The sequence below is a fragment of the Phycodurus eques genome, chromosome 12 (assembly GCF_024500275.1).
Source record: "Phycodurus eques isolate BA_2022a chromosome 12, UOR_Pequ_1.1, whole genome shotgun sequence".
In the NCBI taxonomy this organism is placed as follows: domain Eukaryota; kingdom Metazoa; phylum Chordata; class Actinopteri; order Syngnathiformes; family Syngnathidae; genus Phycodurus; species Phycodurus eques.
The window spans coordinates 2,444,815-2,463,724 of record NC_084536.1 but is presented as its reverse complement, the minus strand read 5'-3'; the positions used below and the strand labels follow the sequence as shown (position 1 = coordinate 2,463,724).

The following is an 18,910-nucleotide window of genomic DNA, read 5'->3' as shown; positions in this document are numbered from 1 at the left end:
TTAAGATGGGAGGTCTGCAGCATAACCACAAACAGGAATTCCGGTCTCCCTTAGCAGGTGTTGCAATAATTCAATTTAAGAGCTCAGCTGGGTAAATGATGAGGTAAAAATCTAGGAAAAGCAAAACAAGAATTTACTCTCTTTTCCTTTTGTGTGCATTAATCAGCTTACCTTCATGGGAACATTTCAAGAAAGCTGAAGGAGCTAAAACTGCTTAGGGGGTGAAAAAAATCGTTGACTGCTATAAAAGAAAAAAAAATACTTAAGTGCCATATGTGCGTGTGTTAGATGTGAAGATTGTGTGTCTTTTGGGGTTGTGCATCAATACTTTATACAGCGAACAGCATCAGCCGGTCAATAGAGTGGAAGTCCGACCCTGGAATCTTCCGAGCGTGGTCAATCGAGCAGATGCGGCAGGGCTGACACGGACGCAATCCCATTCAGTGTGTGTGCGTGTGTGTGTGTGTGCGCTCCCCTGCTCCCAATCAAGCACACACGCAAACACACACACTCGCTCTCTTTTTCCATTTCTCTGTATTTCCCGCCTCTGCAGCCGTCTGATGGACACCAGTGTGAATATGTGGGAGGCGATGGCGTTAAAAAAAAAAAAAAAAAAAAAGTGCCTGCTGGTGGTTTAAATAGAACAGGGCGGTGAGTGTGGGAGAGATTGAGACAGATTGGGATCCAGCCAGGGAGCGTGAGAGAAAGCTGAAAATCAGACAAAAGGGAGAGGAAACAACAAAGACAGCTTTCTAACAAGCACTATGTTTTTGTTTGTGTTTCCTTTGTTAAAAGTTTAGCGTACTAGGTTTGCATTGTCAAAAGCCTCTATCGCGTAGACAGCATGCAAAATGGCATCAGAGCCGTGACAGACGATCCAGAATGTATCGCCTTTTGCCTTTCACACAAAACTCAGCAAAGGCAAGATATTCTCCTCACGGCACGCGCTTGCACATAGCGACAGAGTATCCCGTAATCGAGTCGTTAGATGACCGCAGCGTCTGGTGTGACATAAGAGGTTTGTCAGAAAAGTAACAAAAGGTATATTTCAAACCCAAACCACAAATTACGAGTTTCCCCCTTGAATGTGGTCCAGACGACCAACCAGCGTTTTCGTTGCCCCTGCCCCAGCATTTTTCGAACTCGTTGCAGGCTTCAAATTCCAAATGAGAGGATATTTACAAAACAATAAATAAATAAATATAATGTTCTTAAGTTTGAACATTAAATAGCTTCTCTCTCTATCTATGTCTTAGGAGTCGCGCTGTAACAATGTATTCATTATATCATTGTATCAATTAATATTCTTACGTTCCAACTCGATTGATATGTGCTCAGGTAGTTAGCCTTCCGGATGAAAATACAAATAATGCGTTGGATTTACGCACGGCAGACTTTATGGAGGTATGTGTTGTATTTCCGAGAAACACACTTGTAATTCCTTTTACTATGCTTTCTTTTTCAGTTAGCACACAGCCGTTAGCATCCCCCGACGCTAACTTCTTCTTGCAATGGTAAATTCTCTTTTCTTCCTTGTTTCCTTTTCTACGGCCCACATCGAGTCACATCTTTGCGTAGTGCCCCTACTGGTTGGACCGAGACACGAGAGTGTGTGAGTGTCCTTTTGAAGCACTTTTATTGACGTTTAATACTTCGGGATGTCTGACGGACGGGATGAGAAGGCGGCAAGCGAGGAATTATCAATAAGGATGCGTGTGCGCGACTCGTGGCAGTCGGCGTGCACGTTGAAGCCTTTCAAGGTCGCTAGCTGAGCTCGCTAGCCACTAACATAGAGAAGAGATGCGTCTGTGATCACCATATCGCTCAGCAGAGCTCAAGCGTGAGTGTAAAGTGTTGCGAATGCGATTATCGCGTGAAAAGGTGTACTGAAGCAATGCTGAGTGTTGCTAAATGCGCAACTAAGTGCGGCTGTCGTAGAAATCTTTGAAACTTTAGAAAGAACGATAGAGTACGAGGAGGAACTTTGTCAGGCAAAAGAGGAGAACAAGCGACAACGTCAACTACTGGCTACAAAGAACAGCTTTGTTCATTTACTTAGCTCTTGATGTATTATTATCACTATTCCTAAAAGGTTTTCCTCATGGAAACCTCACAGTGCAAGTTGCCGTTTTCCCCGTTGCTTTATTGCAAAGCAATATAAGCACATCAGGAAAAACTTCATATTTAATGACCATAATTAATTTTACCGCAGTCCTTTACAAGAAACCACGGGAATCTAGGAAAATTCCCCTGCGTTGTCCAGTATGTCAGTCACGCTGGATGAATTTTCAGTCAAAAAGTTACCGAATCGATGTCCAGCCACTGAATCGTTTTGGATCGCATCGTTCTAAATGAACCAATTTCGTCCTCGAATAAAATCGTCAACCACGTATCGTGATGCGAATCGAATCGTCAACCGCGAATAGTGATCGTGGCTAAAACGAAAAAACGTCACACCCCTACTTTGTAGTATATTCAATCTAATATAGGTTGAAAAGGATTTGCATTTTCCAAAACATCCCAACTTCATTGGAATTGGGGTTTGTAAAACCAAGACCCTTGTTTTGCGCGCACACAAAATGTCGGTGGTGCGCAAACGACTCGAAATCCAACAGGAAAGAGACGAGCAAGTACGGCGAGGAGGCGCTCGCCAGCAGGAGGAGAGATACAAACGGTGAAATCAGCGCTGCCGTTCCCTGGTGTGACGCCTGCCGGTGGAAGGGGAGGTGAGGAAGGAAGAGGGGAGGGAGGGAGGGAGGGAGGGAGGGTGCCTTGTCAGGAAATCAATGTCGAGAGCTCGCTGACACACCAGCTGCGGCGCGCGCGCGCACTCACACGCGCGCACGACGCCCGCTCGCTCGTTCTCGCTCGCAGCACAGCGAGAGGGAACTGACGAGGTCCAGAGCGCGGCGCAACATGGGCTTAATGAGGCACAGCAGGCCACGACGCGTTCCGTATTACGCATACACCCGCGCGCACGGCCATATGCGCGCGGACGCACACAAACGCATGCTCGGCTTGCCTAGACAGCCCCCAGCTTCAGCCCCAACACCCCCGCCACCCTCTCCAGCTGACATCTCTCTGCCCTCAGCCTGAATCCGCCCTTCAAACGCACATTAGCATACATGCGCAGGCTCTCGCTCTCTCTCTCTCTCTCTCTCGCTCTTTTCCTCCCATCCTCCCTCCCTCCCTCGCTCTCTTGCATGCACTTCAATCAGTCTTGGCTCATCCCGCCTTGGCTCCCCCTCTCCTCTGGCAATTTGTTCATTCATAAACCATCACAATGAGCCAACATTGTGTGTGCGCGTGGGTGCGCATGTGTGTGTGTGGGGGGGGGGTGAGTGTGAGAGAGGAGGGAGGAGTTTTGGTTTGGGGGCTGAAGGGTAATTGTGCATGCGTGCAAAGGCACATCCCCGCCCGACTAAACACACACAGCTTACGTATGTGCAGTCAATTCACGAAAAGCCCCTCGACGCTTGCCGCTAACACACGAACCGATTAGCGGAGCGCCGCTCCCCCCCCCCCCCCCCCCCCCGAATTCTTCTTCACAGCACGCACAAAAACAAAGGCGCATCCTCCCCCACCCCTCACTTTCGTCCTTAGCCCATTTTACACTGCCTGTGAAAGCCGTGAGTTCCCCACTATTTTCCTGTGTCGCGGTTCTGAAACATAACACACAAACACGGGATGGGGGGAGGGGGGGGGGGTCGGAGTTAATGTGCAAATTTGCCGCTTTTCGGAGGTAAACAGTAATCCCTTGCTATATCATGGTTCACCTACTGCGGATTCACTGTATCGCGCATTTAAAAATATATATTTTTCTGTATATTTTTGCAATTGTCGTGGTAAAATAAGCATTTTCTAGCCCAAAACAATAAAACAAAATTAAAATTCATTAAAACAAATATTACAAAGAATAAAATACCTGTACAGTGCAGTACATAAGCTCAGTTGTGCTGACCGGGGAGATTCCAGAGTTTCTTTGAACGCATCGCTTCTCCTTGCATGCAAGGGCGACCAAGGGGCAGGGGAGTGTAGAGAGTTTGTTGGCGGGGTTTTGTTACTTTATCGATAAACGTGAACTAAATAGACTAACATCTCGGCGTGTACCGTTGGAATACGTCACAATACTTTATTTCAAGCCCACGATGCCACCCAAGTGTTCTGCGCATTCCAAGCGGCAGAGGAAGATGGTGGCGGTAGCAGCTAACGAGCAGTAAAGATGCAACTTGGCGACCTGTTGAGGGAAGGTAGAGGTTTGCGGCTGTCGGCATCAATTCATCTTCAGTCCGCTACAGAAGGAAGGACGAAAATAATATCAGGATGACCGCTGTAATGCTAAAAAAAAAAAAAACATGGCCACCACATTGCGTCTGTCACCTACTGCAAGGGTGGTCCGGAACCTAACCCCCGCAATAAACGGAGGGATCCCTGCTAGCCCCTTTCAAATTGTCGATTGAAGCCGGGAATTTGGGGAATGGGGGTTGGAGTCCACCTGCAAATGTTCTTCTGCCTTTGGAGGTAGTTTCCTAGGTGGGACACTGCCTGCGTTCGAGGGCTCTAAAGTCGAACACCTTGGTACTACAGCGGACCGCCGCTGTTACGGGTCTAATGTTGCCGCAGAAGGAGGACGTTGCAAGGTCAACTTCGTCCCCTCCATTTCATGTTGATGAGTTCGCTTGTTGACGTTTACAAGCAGAAGCCTCTTTCACAACGAGACCCATCACAATTAGCACATCACAGCCTTAATTGAAGCGCTGGCATTTATCCACCTGTGCCATTTATACAAAACCAAGCGATTGTGCGAACTTTCACATCAGGTGCAATCGGGTAATTAGTTGACGTCAGTGCCAGCGTCTGGTGTGACGGACAGTGACAAATGCTTGCAACACAACAGAGCAGGGGAGGTGAGTATCAAGTGTTAAAACTTTACACCCTGATAACACCATCGCGGAACACTATTGTACACGCAGGCAGCGCCACGCCTCTGTTATGACTCTGTTACAACCATATTGCCAGGTAGACGTGGTACCTCCATTCCGTGTCAGTGGCGTTTGTACAGATCAAACCGCTGCCTTTTAAACCGAACCCAGCAAAGCGCTATATTGCCACTGCTGTGCCAGCGCCTCGTGTGACTTCAAATAATTTCGTAGCGTGACAACTGCTTTCAAGACAACACGGTGGGAGAAGTGAAAGTCAGGTGTGAAACGTCACATGACCTACCGTCGTTACGGAACAGCGCCTTTGACGCAAGCCCCGATTCCGTGTCGGTGACGTTGACACAGAAAAGCCACGAGCCAAAGATGTACAGCGAGAAGCCTCTTTTATGAAAAGAACCAGCAAAATTAGTGCATCATAGCCCAAAACAGAATATTTATCTGCCCCTTGCTTTTTCTATCGAACCCAGTAAAGGAGGATTTACACTCAATTATGCAAGCTCTCATTTATACAGAACAGCAATGCGAATTAGAGCGTCGAAAACGCCACCAATTACAGGTGGTGTGAAAGGGGCTCTGGATAGGGATCGGTCGTGAGCCCATTCCGGACCCCCAAGCAGGCATCATCCCTGGGCTCATAAACCCCTCTCTTTCTGAGTTATACCGCCATTATATCCTCCGGCTTATTGCTAATCAATACAGGGGAACTCCCTAGAGCGAGGGCTGGCGGGCCCAACACAACACTCTCACACACACACAAACACATGAGTGTGGGACAAGTGTGCACACCTAAGCACATCTACAGAATAGGAGCAGGAACAATCGACTTGGCTGGGCGAACAGAGTGGCTGCTAATTTGTTAAAGCTGCTTGTTCTTCCACCCACAGCGCACATTCATTTTTTAAAACGTCCTACACACACGCACAAATAAATTCACACTTGCTCCGCGGAAAGCGCTCAGGGGAGTTTGAGCGACAGGGACGCCGAGCCACAAAGCGTGAAGACGTGTGCGCGCACACACGCAGCCACACAAGCTCGCACTTAGCGGCTGACACTCACTCCCTTTTCAATTAGAGTGGCGGCTGGCTGGAACGGAAAAGGAGGGAGGGATGGGGGTTGGGGGGGGGGGGGCGGACGGGAGATGGCTGTCAGGGCGCTGCAGGGAAACACATGCTCTGGCAGGCCGAACACACACACACGCACACGCACACGCACTCCCGGGGAAGCGGCCATCACAAAATAAGACATAAGTCTCTTCTTTTACGGCAAAAAGCAAGTCCGCCTGCTATTCCGCCTCACTTGTTTATGCGGAACTTATCAGCGCCAGCAATATGGCGCCCCAGCGGGTGAATTTGAATAGTGCCTTCGCATCAGCGTTTTTAATGAGCTTCTACGCCGTTCAAGGCTGTCCCAATTACACAGACATCAGTGCCGGGCGCCGTTCTTACATCGGCAGCCCCACTTCGGGTCTCTGTACGGAGCTGTGAGGCGGAAAAAAAGCAACGCGGCGATTCCGGCCTGGATCGGAAAAATACAATACCACCCGGCAGAGAGTTACTACAAGAAAAAATAAAAAATGTATGATATTATAAAACATGGAGCATCATAGTTTCGTTTGTTTGTAGCGCAACACACTGTGAGTCAACATAAATGCAACAAGCAGTGGTTCATGTCATGTTAAATGATGATTGTTGTTTCTGCAATCAGCAATGTGCGCTCTGAAAAGAAGTCAGTAGATTGTAATGAATAACCTTTATCATGTAATCTTGCAACAAATTGCAAAAAAAAAAAAAAAAAAAAAAAAAGACACGTCGACAAGAGAAAAATCATCTACCAAAAATTCAAAGCTGGTGGAGCTCCATATTTATGTGTGTTTGCCCGACCACATCGTGACAAAGTACCCTTTGCGCACTGCAATGAATGGCCTTTTTTTCGAAGCCACACAATAAAACAAAAGAGGCAGTTAGCATCTGGTGCAACATCAATTCTTTTCAAATGCAACTTAAGTCACCATAGGTAATACAAGCCTCTGGCAAATGTGGTGCACAAAGGATGACCTTCAATGACAACAATGTAACATTTTTCATTTGGGGACTACATGATGAATTAAATGGCTTGAGAAAAAAAAAATCCTCTCACCAAACGTGTTTGTTTTAAACCACATCGTGGCGACAAGCTGTTTCTGCAATCAGCAGGGTGCGCTATGGTAAAAGTCCAACTAAAGCTTTGGGATTCAAAGGCCTTTCATCTAAAGCCATACACAGAAAAGACATAAGTGAATACAAACAACAATCAAACGTAAGATGATGGGCATGTGCCATTTTTAATATGGGGCAACGGCAAAGTTAGTCAAAACCTCAAACAAAAATTAACAAATTGCATTTGTGTTTGTTTTCCATGACAACATCATGGCGAGCCCCCAATTCTGCAATCGGCAGCATGTCCTCTGACAAGAACCAGACAGAAGATGGTGATGAAGAAGTCAGTAAATTTTAACAAGCACTCTTGTATTCTATAGTGAAACAGTTCCTCTGACATCGGAAGTATCAGAGGCGACGGTCTGCAAGGTTGTGTGAAGTTTAACAGCCGATCACGCTGCTTTTAGTCGAAAGCAATTGTCTACAGTTCATTATGCTCTATGTCTAATTATCCCAATGCGCCAAGCTGCACGGCTCTGTGACTGCACACGCCGGACACGTCAATGTCACGCGTCGGTGAGTTGAGTCTGAAAGGGACAGGCGAATGAATCCCGGCTCTACCGTTACGCCAATTTGCGGGGAAGCCAGTGTGAAAGCGGCTTAGAGAATGATGTAAGACGTTCAGATTAGGGGGACAGGAGTCTACCGTTCTTGCTTCCCTCCAACTCAAATAGCAAAAAGAGTAAATTAATTCTTCAATATGCATTTTTGAGGCCTTCATGGAAATCATTCGCGGTTGAGTTTGGAGTATTTCTGCTCACGAGCTAACAAACAATCAAAACCTTATCCCTCAAAAAAAAAAAAAAAAAAAAAAAAAAAAAAAAAAAAAAAAAAATGGGGCTTCGAGGCCAGTTGAGGTGAGGGCGTGGAGGAGGCATGGAGCTTGCGCAGAGCAGATCATGTGACCCTTCAGGCACGTGCACACATCGAGCCCAAGTGGTGCTCAAGCACCTGTCCCTTTGTCTCAAATGAAAAAAGGGGCCTTTTTGCTGCAGACCGTGTTCTTTCTTTATTCAGCAATATTTAAAAAAACAAAACAAAAAAAAAACATTACCATCGCTGTCATCAATTCCACCCAGAGTGTTTTGATATTTGCGGGGCATTTATTTAGAATAGTTAGGAGAATTGTGCATATCCTCCCACCGTTATTTGGGGTTAATCAGAGGCAGTTGAAATGGTGGCAGTTCTGTGCTGACCCCCATTTATTCTCAACACAGACACATCCCCATTTTTGAGGGGGTGCGCACTTGTGCAACCACATTATCTCAGTTGTTTTTTTTTAATTCCACTCTCATTTTTTTAAATTGAGTTGTGCAGGTTAAAGATTCATTAATAGTCCATTTTTTCATCCATTCTTGGTCTTATCGTTTTCATGTCACAAAAAGCTGATGTCCGTTAACAGTTGACTGTGTTAACAGAAATCAATTTGAATATATACTACTGTTTTTCTACTAATTGTGTTCATAATTTTGTCGACGGGTTCTCGTTTCTTTTGGCTTGAGCACCTGCCCCCAAAAATGTCTGTGCACGTGCCTGTCATGCGACCCTTACTCACGTTTCGTAAGTGTGAGTGCTCATCTCCTTGACCAGGTTCAAGTACAGGTTCAGCGTGATGAGGCAAACCCAGGCCAAGGCGCTCCAGTCTGCACAGGGGGACAACGACAACAACAACAACAAGGTCAGAATGCAATACAGCTCCCAACCACACACCCGCATGCGCACACACACACTCAAATGTATATGTGACATTTTTTGATGAATGGAAGCCCATTCCGGAGTAATATGAGGGAAACCTGTGGCTTATGGTGATGTATGAGAGGGGGGAGCTCGGAGAGAGATAATGATGAACTATGAAAAAGCAGCGCGAGATAACGGCGGCGTGGGTGCGCAGAGAGACGACGGCGGGATTCCAACATGGTGGAATGTAAAGAAGCTGACACAAAAGGGAGAACGTGAAACAAAGCGCTCGCGTCCCTTGTTCTTCTTCGGTTTTCAGCCTTCCTCATTTTTGTGTGTGTCCTTGTGTGTGTGTGTTTTTCTTGACAGGACAGGCAAGGCCGCTCGTCACAATGATGAATTCCCGGCGCTGCGTGCTCAGCTTACTCGCTTTCACACAACACAACCACGCGCACAAAAACCAAGCGGGAGCGGCGTGCGGTGACTAAGAAAGTAGGCCGGCCGGCTGTCTCTGGCCTCATTCGCAATAAATCACCGTCTCCGGGACAAGCCAAATGCATCTTACGCAACCGGACCGCGACCGGATCTGTGCTTTAATTTAGGGGTGGGCAACCTACGGCCCCTGGGCCATAAACAACTGGCCGACATATACTGGAGGTCCTTCAGTTAATGACGCTCCCGACGAGCAACGTTTCGAGGTTGCAAACTGTGCGCGAAGAACAAGTTTGAGCAGCGTAAACATTCATTGATCCTCATTATGCGGCATAAGAAGGCACTCTGAGTTAGCACCGTACTTAGTTTTTCATCCATCCAGCCAACCATCCCTCCATCCATCTATTTTTTTTGTACCGCTTGTACTCATTCCAAAGCTGCCAACACTATTCAACTTCCAGAACAATTTGTGCAAAATTGCATGAATTCCCATATTTCAATTTTTGGTCAAGAACATTTTCGCAGCAGAGCTGCCAAATATTACAGAATGTCCCTATTTTGTTGCGCAAATCGCTAACACTACTCGTTACGGCCGTAACACAGATTGTTCCGGAAATTGGGGGGGAATCCATCATCTGACATTACCGACCAGTATGGCGCTGTGTCCGGCCACCATGATGAAAAGAGAGAGAAGAAAAGCTGCTTGGGGGGATGCTATTTTATTATGCGATCCCCCACCCGCACCCAAGCAGTGAGTTTTATAGTTTAAGGAAAAGAAGAAAAGAAACAAAGCATTTGTACTTTCACGCTTGGTAGAGGTAGTAAAAGCACAGCGGAATGATATAAAAAGGCCAAAAAACATTTAACCGACAAATCCTCGTAATATATAAATTTTTTGGATATAAATTTAGTACGGCCCTCAGACGACTTTATGAAAACTGAAATAGCCCCTGATAGGAAAAAGGTTCCCCCACCCCTGTTTTAACACGTACCTGCCCCCTTATCCCAACACATTTCATAACGTTTTATTGGTGTGAATTTAAAAGCAGCGCTACGGCGCGCGGCTCCCACCAGTCTCGACGCCACACAGAACAAAGTGCCTGTTCAGGTTTATGTACAGCCGTTTGTCCCCAGCGTGAGGATGCTCGTGATAAAGCGAGCTGACACGCGGCAACCCTGCAGCACTAACTCACTGCCCATTACGCCGCGGCCGCCTCAGTGTGCACGTTTGCCTGTGAGAGCAATAAAAAAAAAAAAAAAAGCACCGTCGAAGAGGCGTATTAGCACCGAGCCCTAACTAAGAATCCAAATGCTAATCGGCGGGGCTAAAGTGGCCGTATAATTGCCATCAAAATGGCCAGCTTTAGTGTAAAAACAAGGCACGCACACATGCAAATTGCAGTCGAAATAGGTTCTTGAATGCCAGTGAGGCGAGTTGACATCAAAACTGGGTTATACTATTTTTTCAGGGAAATCTTAATAACGATGTCGAGGGAAAATGACATTTTACCACAAAATGCTTAAAATTGTGAATGAGCACATCACCTCATATAGCTAAGGCGGGGTGCAAAGATACCGATAACTGCGCCGATTTTGAGCACCCTACCAATCAAAGTCAGCTTTGGTCCGGTGGTCTGATGTCTATAAAAGATTATCTTGATCGATGATCCTGTTATGTTCTGTGTTATTAATTTGTCCTCCGTATTTGGCTTGACAAATGGCCACAAAAATGCCGATCATTGTTTCCCAAAGTAATTTCTTGTTTACAATTGTCTTATTTTATTATACACAAAGATATTACAACTGCTTTATTATCATAATAAATATAATTATTAGACTTTACACCAATTTTATCGGGCTGATCGGTATCGACCGATATTTAGCATTTTATGCTGATCGGCTTTAACGTCATAATTCGCCGATCCGATCAATGACTGCGCAAAAGACATTTTCTCTGTGTTGCCGCGTACACAGTATATTTGAATCCAAAAGCTAGTTTATTTTTAGCCTTGTCGCGCGTCTTTTGACGTAGTATTGGAAATATCTGACGGCCAATAAAGTTATTAAAAAATAAAAACATGTCGGCGGTGTGGAACAGGCAACACGTCTGAGACAGACAACACGTAATGCCCGGATCAGACTACAAGACAAATTTGCTCTTTCACGATTGCACTATGTCCGACTAGTGCAATAAAATCTTGTATTCCGATACCACCGCATCCGGTTTTTAACCATCATTGGGCTCTATCTTGTCAACTCAAATGCGACCGGATACACGCGTTACCGTGGCGACGACAACACGAGTGGAGCGAGCCGACTGTATTATAAGGACAAAATGGGGAAAAACGTGCGCAATTTGATAATCGATTAGTTGGTGATCCATCGATTCATCGTTGCACCTCTAGAGCCCCAAAGCGCATAGTGAAGGAAAACATTTTTCAATACGGTGGTGCCTGCCAACAAGCTCACCACCAGCTTCACATACAACAATGAATGAGTTACTCAACAGCGCACTGCGCCGTGCGAAGTCAAGCGTGGTTTAACGACCAAAGCAAAGGAAGAGGAAACTGCTCTAACAGTTCAGAGGCCACAAATAGGCGGTCACAATACTGTGTGTGTGTATATATATATATATATATATATATATATATATATATATACACACACACACACACACACACACACACACTGGATCATCATATTGATATTTTGTCCTACCCTTAATCTGTAATGGAAATGTGCTTTCACGCACACACAATGTAGGCATGTCATATTTTTGGTGCGTTGAAAATGTTTGGGGCTGGTATGATACATTACAGCCTTCAGTGTCTGCTTTTTTGATTGGAGGAAAATGATCTCGCCATAAAGACACGGACACCGTTCACTCCCATGTGTTACGCCATCCCCACAGGCGTGGCTTTCCTGGCGAGGGTGTGTGAAAACTGCTGAATAGTCGAGTGCCGCATCACCACCCTAATGGCTGCTTTATAGGCTTTCTATGCAAATGTAGAGCACATATGTGCTCCTTTAGCTTGAGAACGGCAGGATATAATGCACCACTTATGTGGGAAAGAAACAGACGGGGAATAAGCAGGAGTGGATCTCTCTTTATACAGTGGAATCTCCAAACATGGTGCAATTTGGAGTTCAATGAAAATGTTGCGGGGGGGGGGAAGAAAAAAATAAATAAATCAACCACAAAACTCAAGAAAAACGTCACGAGACGTCAGCAAATCTCTGGATGATTTAAGCCTGAAGTTCCTTTTTCTTTGGGTTTTTGTGCTGCCACCAGAGAAGGATACCAGTGATGATAACCAGAGAACAGGAAATGCAACTCATTCTATATCGGAAAGAGTCTGGCTGCTCCGTAAATGTGCAATACAGTTAAGTAAATAGGAATTATACACACAAATTCATTCTACCTGCTAATGCACATCGCATGTCGCTGAAAGCCTTATGTCTAATGACGAGCGTAACCACAATGACTACAGAAGAGAAACTCAATTGTGTCTGTCAAGCATCTTCAAAGGGTGTCCATAAAATGTCTACAATTTAACAATCAGTCGCGAGTGGCATAAATCGATGCTAATGAAGCTTTAAAAAAACACCAATTGCTTCAGTTTAAACAAGACGGGAGACTAATAAAAATGTGGTTATTTGTTGACATATTTTTACTTTTTTTCCCCCCTCAAATGTTCTGTATCGCTAGCAGATGCTTTGGCGTTGACAGAAAAAGTAAAGCTCATGAAAATCGGTTGAGAAATGAGCAAGTTACAACTTAATTGCCTTTGACGGGAATGTGGCACCCTGCCAACATGGCCGCCACGTAGACATGTCGGTTAGCCAGGCGGCTTCAGCACGCTTGCCTATATAGTCTTCTCTTCATATCTATGGTTAAGAATGTTAAAACATTGCCTGTACAGTTAGTAACACTTTTGAAGGGGACATACATTATTATAGGAAACTGACTTTTGCTTGTATTTGTATCCTGTATTTTGACAGAGCAATTTTTCTAGTATTTGGGATCTAATATTGTCTCTATGCTCATATGACAACATTTTTCTGAAATGAAATTGACACTTTTACACAAAGTCCATGTTAAAGTCACTCCATGGAGGTCGAAAACAAAATACGTGACCTGTAAATTACGCAACCAAGTAAATCTTTTGCAATCTGATGATTTCTGAAAATGTGTGAGCGAGCCATTCTGAACTTCCGCTCGAGCCGCTTTCAAGCGACAGCCGTTTTCCGACTCACGGACTGCACTGTCTGAAACACGATCATACAGCAACACCCACACACCTAAGGGTGTGACACTCCCGCTATCATGTCAAAAACAAAAGGTTAAGGACATTGGAGGCACAGATTAAAGTCAGCTATTAGCGTTAGCTTGTGAATTGCCCCCGAATCAGCTAGAAGCGGAACCTCACATGACCAAATCCAGACTTAGCTGACTTCCTGTATATGCTACGCTAACAAGGATGACTATTGTTTGACATGATTTTTTTAAAAATATTTTGCTAAGATTTTGTTTTCTGTCTGGCTGGTGTCGTCGGACGAAAGTTAAATATATGTGTAACATTTATTTATACAAATATGATTCTGTATGATACCACAAACGAAGCCTCAACATTGACTATTGTAATCTTTGGTGGCTCTGTGGTGACATGACGTGAACCGGGAGGAAGTGCTTCAACCCGTTTTGCCGAATGGGTTAGTAGATTACTTATACGCCAGATTGCAAAACCCAGGCTTCGCCTACGATTGTCATGGTAATGAAAGCAGGACTCGCCATTGGCCCAGCAGTGTATGGGGCACTGTTTCGAGTCGCATACCTGCATGAGACAAGGCAATCCCTTCAAAACAGGCTAATTTCAGCAAGACAAAAACTATGCTGTGTAAAGTGTAAAATGATTGGGGTATTTTGACAAAAGCACGTCACAGAAATGTTGTTAAGATACCATGGAAATGTTTTAAATTGTGAAAAAAAAAAACATGGGGGGGGGACTTCATGATTTCCAATTATTATTTTTCAAATTTGAACGACTCAACCAGCTTACAGATAGTGTTCGACTACTGAGCTAGGTTGAAATTTGCACTCTGAAAAGTGCATCAGCAATTAGATTATAATACCAAAATGTCTGTGGACTTGCCAGAGTGAAGTCAGCACTTGGTGGCAAGCCCCTTGTTCAACGGAATTTTCCCCACTTCGTTTACAGTGTGATTAGTGTGAGGAATACACCATACTGACACGTTACGCTTCCAATTCTGTGTGGGAACAGTTTGGGGAAGGCCTTTTTCTGTTCCAGCATAGCTGTGGCGTGGCATTGACGCGGAGGAAATTCCCACAGCTACACACGCCAAATGTTTTCCACAAGAATGGAAGCTGTTGTAAGTGCATGACGGAGACCGACTTCATGCTTTCCTGGTGTAATTACCAGATGTCCCATTACTTTTGTCCATTGACCATTATAGTGTAGTGGTGATTTGAGTAGTTTCCACTCATAAACTGGAGGAGGATCTCTGTTTGATAGTTACAAATCATCACAAATTGCCATTTGTGCTGTGTATAATTTTCTGTTTGCGCTTATTGGGCTGTGTAAGTGCATCGGAAAATGCAGTCAGGGCCAACACTATTAGAAGCACTGAACTACATTTACCTAACCTAAATCATAACATTTGTTCAATTAAATTGTATTAATCAGAAAATGGATGGATATTCCAAACCGCCTATTCTCTTCATTTCGTAGCATTTCTCTGCCACCACAGCAGGGTACCAGTGATGGCAGAGAGGAAAAATTTGATCAATATAATGGAACCACAAATTGTACTTTTTAAAAAAAAAAATTGACATGACACAAGCCTAGTGATGAGGACAATATCACTAGAGCAACAAAAAGTTGACAATAATAATACATTGCAAAATGAACACGCGGCAGTTAATTTGTTTGTCTACTTGTGTGACAGCTATGAATGTTAAAATGTTACTTGTGACTGTACAATCAGTCAAAGTATTTATATATATATATATTTTTTTGATGTATTCATTTTGACTCTGGAACATATCATCTCTATTTCTGTTACTTCCTGTGGGAAAAACAAAATGGAAGTCAAGCAGCTTCCCGGAGCTTCATCTTACCAAAGTATGTTAGCCACCAGGCTTGGAAGTCACATAGAGATCCCTCAGGGTGGGATTCACCCTGTATAGAATGGGGAAAAAACATTAAAGTGCAAAGGGGTGACTCATGAAAAATTGCGTGTTTTTATTTCAAAAAGCAAAAGAGAAACTGACCATGACATACGCTAGGCTGTCAAAGAAGGCGGCAACAGACAGGCTTAGAATCATCTTCTGTGACAAAATAAAAGACAAAATGAGTGTCATGCGCACGTCGGTCGTGGGACGCCCTGTCAACACCGCTTTCCAAAGACCAATCTGACTGAAGCTAATTACAACACAATGCTCGGGAAGCCGCGCGAGTTATCTGGCCCTCAAAATAGATGCACCAATTGGCAGAGGTAGAAAGGGGCTTCAGTCCCCGAGAATTTGGCAACGGACAAAAGGCCGACACAGGAAATGATGGTAGACAAAAGCAAAACAGGATATGCGGTCATTCTGAGCCACGTCGGAGGAGCGTCTCCTCATTTCCCCTCCGCCGCACGCTGAACTCATTTGGTTGCGTGATTACAATAATTGACAGCTTTAAGCAGGCTTCGCACGCACGGCTGGCGGAGGCCCAGCGGAGAGTGAGGTACGCAAATAAACACAATCTTTCATCGATACGCGTCCAACGGCGACCTTCGCCAAGGCTGCCGGATGGAGGTGGGGGAGGAAACAAGCTCAGCAGGGCCAGAGAGCACTAAAGACTATTGACTGACGGATAACCTTTGCAAAGGAGTTGGAGGTGGGGAAGGAAGAAGTGGAGGAGGCGATGCGGTGACCTAGTCCGGCAGCAAGAGGATCTATTCTGATCGTCCTGTTAAACTCATTTTACCTCAGATTACCAGAATGATTTTGGAGATCGACTCAACCTGACAAACCTGTTCCACGCACTTCACACATAAACATGGCAGCCCAACGCCTATGGCTGATAAAAATGAACATAATACGTACAACCCCAATTCCGATGATGTCGGGAGGTTGAGTTAAACATAAATAAAAACAGAATACAATGATTTGCAAATCATGTTCAACCTATATTTAATTGAATACACTACAAAGAAAAGATATTTAATGTCCAAACTGATAAACTTGATTGTTTTTAGCAAATAATCATGAACTTAGAATTTGATGGTTGCAACACGTTCCAAAAAAGCTGGGACAGGCAGGTGGCAAAAAAGAGTGAGAAAGTTGAGGAATGCTCATCAAACACCTGCTTGGAACCTCCCACAGGTGAACAGGCTCATTGGGAACAGGTGGGCGCCATGATTGGGTAGAAAAGGAGCTTCCCTGAATTGCTCATTCACAAGCAAAGATGCGGCGAGGTTCACCTCTTTGTCAACAAGTGTGTGAGAAAATAGTCGAACTATTCAACTATATAAAGTATAAAAAATAGGAAACTATACAGTGGTACCAAAATCCTAGCTTAATGCTAACACACAATGCAAAACGCCTTAGATGGGCGAACAAAAATAGCATCGATGTTGTGGTAGTTGTAACCCTTTGAGCAGTAGCTGTTTGAACACAAACGGTCCTGCAACAAACGTAGAAAGTCAATATAACAACCTGCATGCTGCATGCTGTAGCAGTCCAGCTAACCAACGAACCTACGTGGCGGCCATGTTGGGAGGGTCGACGTTCCCAACAAAGGCAATGCAAGGACATTGATATTAAGTAGTCCTGAGGTTTCATGAGGTTGACTTTTTTGTCAACAGCAAAGCGTGTGCTATCAAAACAAACTTTTTTTTGTTTTTTAATAGAAGGCCAAAAAATATTTTTACCTGTGAAGGGTATTCCCAGTTCCCACAATGTGTCGTCATCCTTGTTCTTTTTCGGCTTTCTTTCTGTCCACACATGAAACGCACTAACAACTTTGCCATTCCTAGCTTAGCGTCACCGTAGGCACGCCGCTCAAAAAGGGCATCGTATGTACCATTTCACATCTGTGATAACAACACTCACAGGCTTATAATCTTTATCCTCTGCAAAAACCGACTAATATTCCTGCAACTTATGGAGTCAGTTGTGAAACTCCGTGTATTATGTGTGTATTCCACTGCATCCCTGGTGGCCAAGGCACGCACACCACAAGAAGCACAATGTCAATAGGCATTGAAGCATGAACTCATGATGCACAAACTGATTAATTATTTCCATCCTATTTAACTATGTTATTACTGTATGTTTTTATAAGGGCCAGTACAATACTGCAGAGCACTATTTACTTTTTTTTTTTAAATTAAAAAGTTTTTAAAAATTGTTGGTGGGGCTGGAATGGATTAATGGCATTTCGATACATTTTAACAGGAAAAGATGGTTTGAGAAATAAGCGTGGTCACAGAACAAATTAAACGTGCAAGTCAAGGCGCCAATGTGTAAGGAAACACAATGAATGCAATTAAACAAACGCACGCAAGTCAAATTGGAAACGTTGCATTGAGGAGAGAGCGGAGGGGGCTGTGGGGACGGGGGGCTACAGGTCGTTATCGCGAAACAACCACCAGTCAATTAACCCCACGCGTGTGATTAATCTCCTCATTTAACTGGGCTCAATCACACCCAAGGATTTGTCAGGACTAATTGAGCACATCTGCTGTGGCAACGACGGCAAACACAAACGTAAATAAGAAGACAGGCCACTTTACCTGCGCCAACGAGTGGTAGCGGCGAAGCAGCCAAATCACAAAGAGCATGAACATGCTGTGGAGAAAGGGGGAAGAAAAAAAACAAAAGGGACAATGAATGCATCGGAGTCGGATAAACACACTATGGGTTAGACGCACCATGGCAACATGTTTAAAGAATGCTTTATGTAACACATTGTGAAGGTGAGACACTCCCCGACCAAAATATTCGGTACATCTGCGCATTACATTAGGAGTTGTATTAAAAAGATAGTTGATATTTTGGACATCAAACAAACACTCATTTATAGTATCAACAAATGTATTTTTTTCTTATTCAGATTATTTTAAAAGCATAAAAATGTGGATATGTGCTATTCATTGGACAGCGACAGCGTCAATAACAAATAAAGTAAAACACAGTATGCAACATGTCAATGAAAAAGCATGTAGCTTCAAATTGTGTTTCTTAATCGTTGATTCCGACACACAGCTGTACCTAATGTTGTGGCTGGCGGGTGCATGGTTAAAATACGTTTTTTTTGGTTAGTTTTTTAAGGTGATGAGCATGGATGGCGTTTATCTGTTAACCATGCTCAGCTATGAAGAGTTCCGCCGTAACTACCAAACTAAATAAAGGTCACCGAGAGGAATAGGAATCATTGAGAGGTAATTTAAAGTAATATTCACCATCCCACCAATGAGAATGTTCCCGTGGCTCTTTTCACTGTTAATATCACCACCTGGAAATGAGAAGCAATTAGTTATTATGAGGCTCTTACTATAAATAAAGTGTGCAAGCTTGCGCTGTAAGTGATCGTAACCTGAGGTAGCAAATGAGAAGGTTGTTTGTCCGTAGCAATAACTAGAGAATGCGCAACCAGA

The 18,910-nt window shown here is 44.3% G+C and overlaps 1 protein-coding gene across 4 annotated transcripts in view; it reads right to left on the bottom strand.

Annotated features, from left to right (window-relative positions):
* Window positions 1–18,910, bottom strand: part of si:dkey-100n23.5 — a 101,591-nt gene that overhangs the window by 79,067 nt on the left and 3,614 nt on the right. For 3 of the 4 annotated variants that reach the window (XR_009769609.1, XM_061692860.1, XM_061692862.1), the window contains exons 2-6: window positions 18,716–18,768; window positions 18,047–18,101; window positions 15,537–15,593; window positions 15,384–15,444; window positions 8,691–8,778 (exon numbers count right to left, since the gene is read on the bottom strand). Coding sequence is in view for 3 of the 4 variants with exons in the window: in XM_061692860.1 (XP_061548844.1) it covers window positions 8,691–8,778; window positions 15,384–15,444; window positions 15,537–15,593; window positions 18,047–18,101; window positions 18,716–18,768 (314 nt within the window). In the remaining variant the exon portion in view is untranslated. The remainder of the gene's footprint in view (window positions 1–8,690; window positions 8,779–15,383; window positions 15,445–15,536; window positions 15,594–18,046; window positions 18,102–18,715; window positions 18,769–18,910) is intronic. The other variant, XM_061692861.1, reaches the window with a different exon arrangement.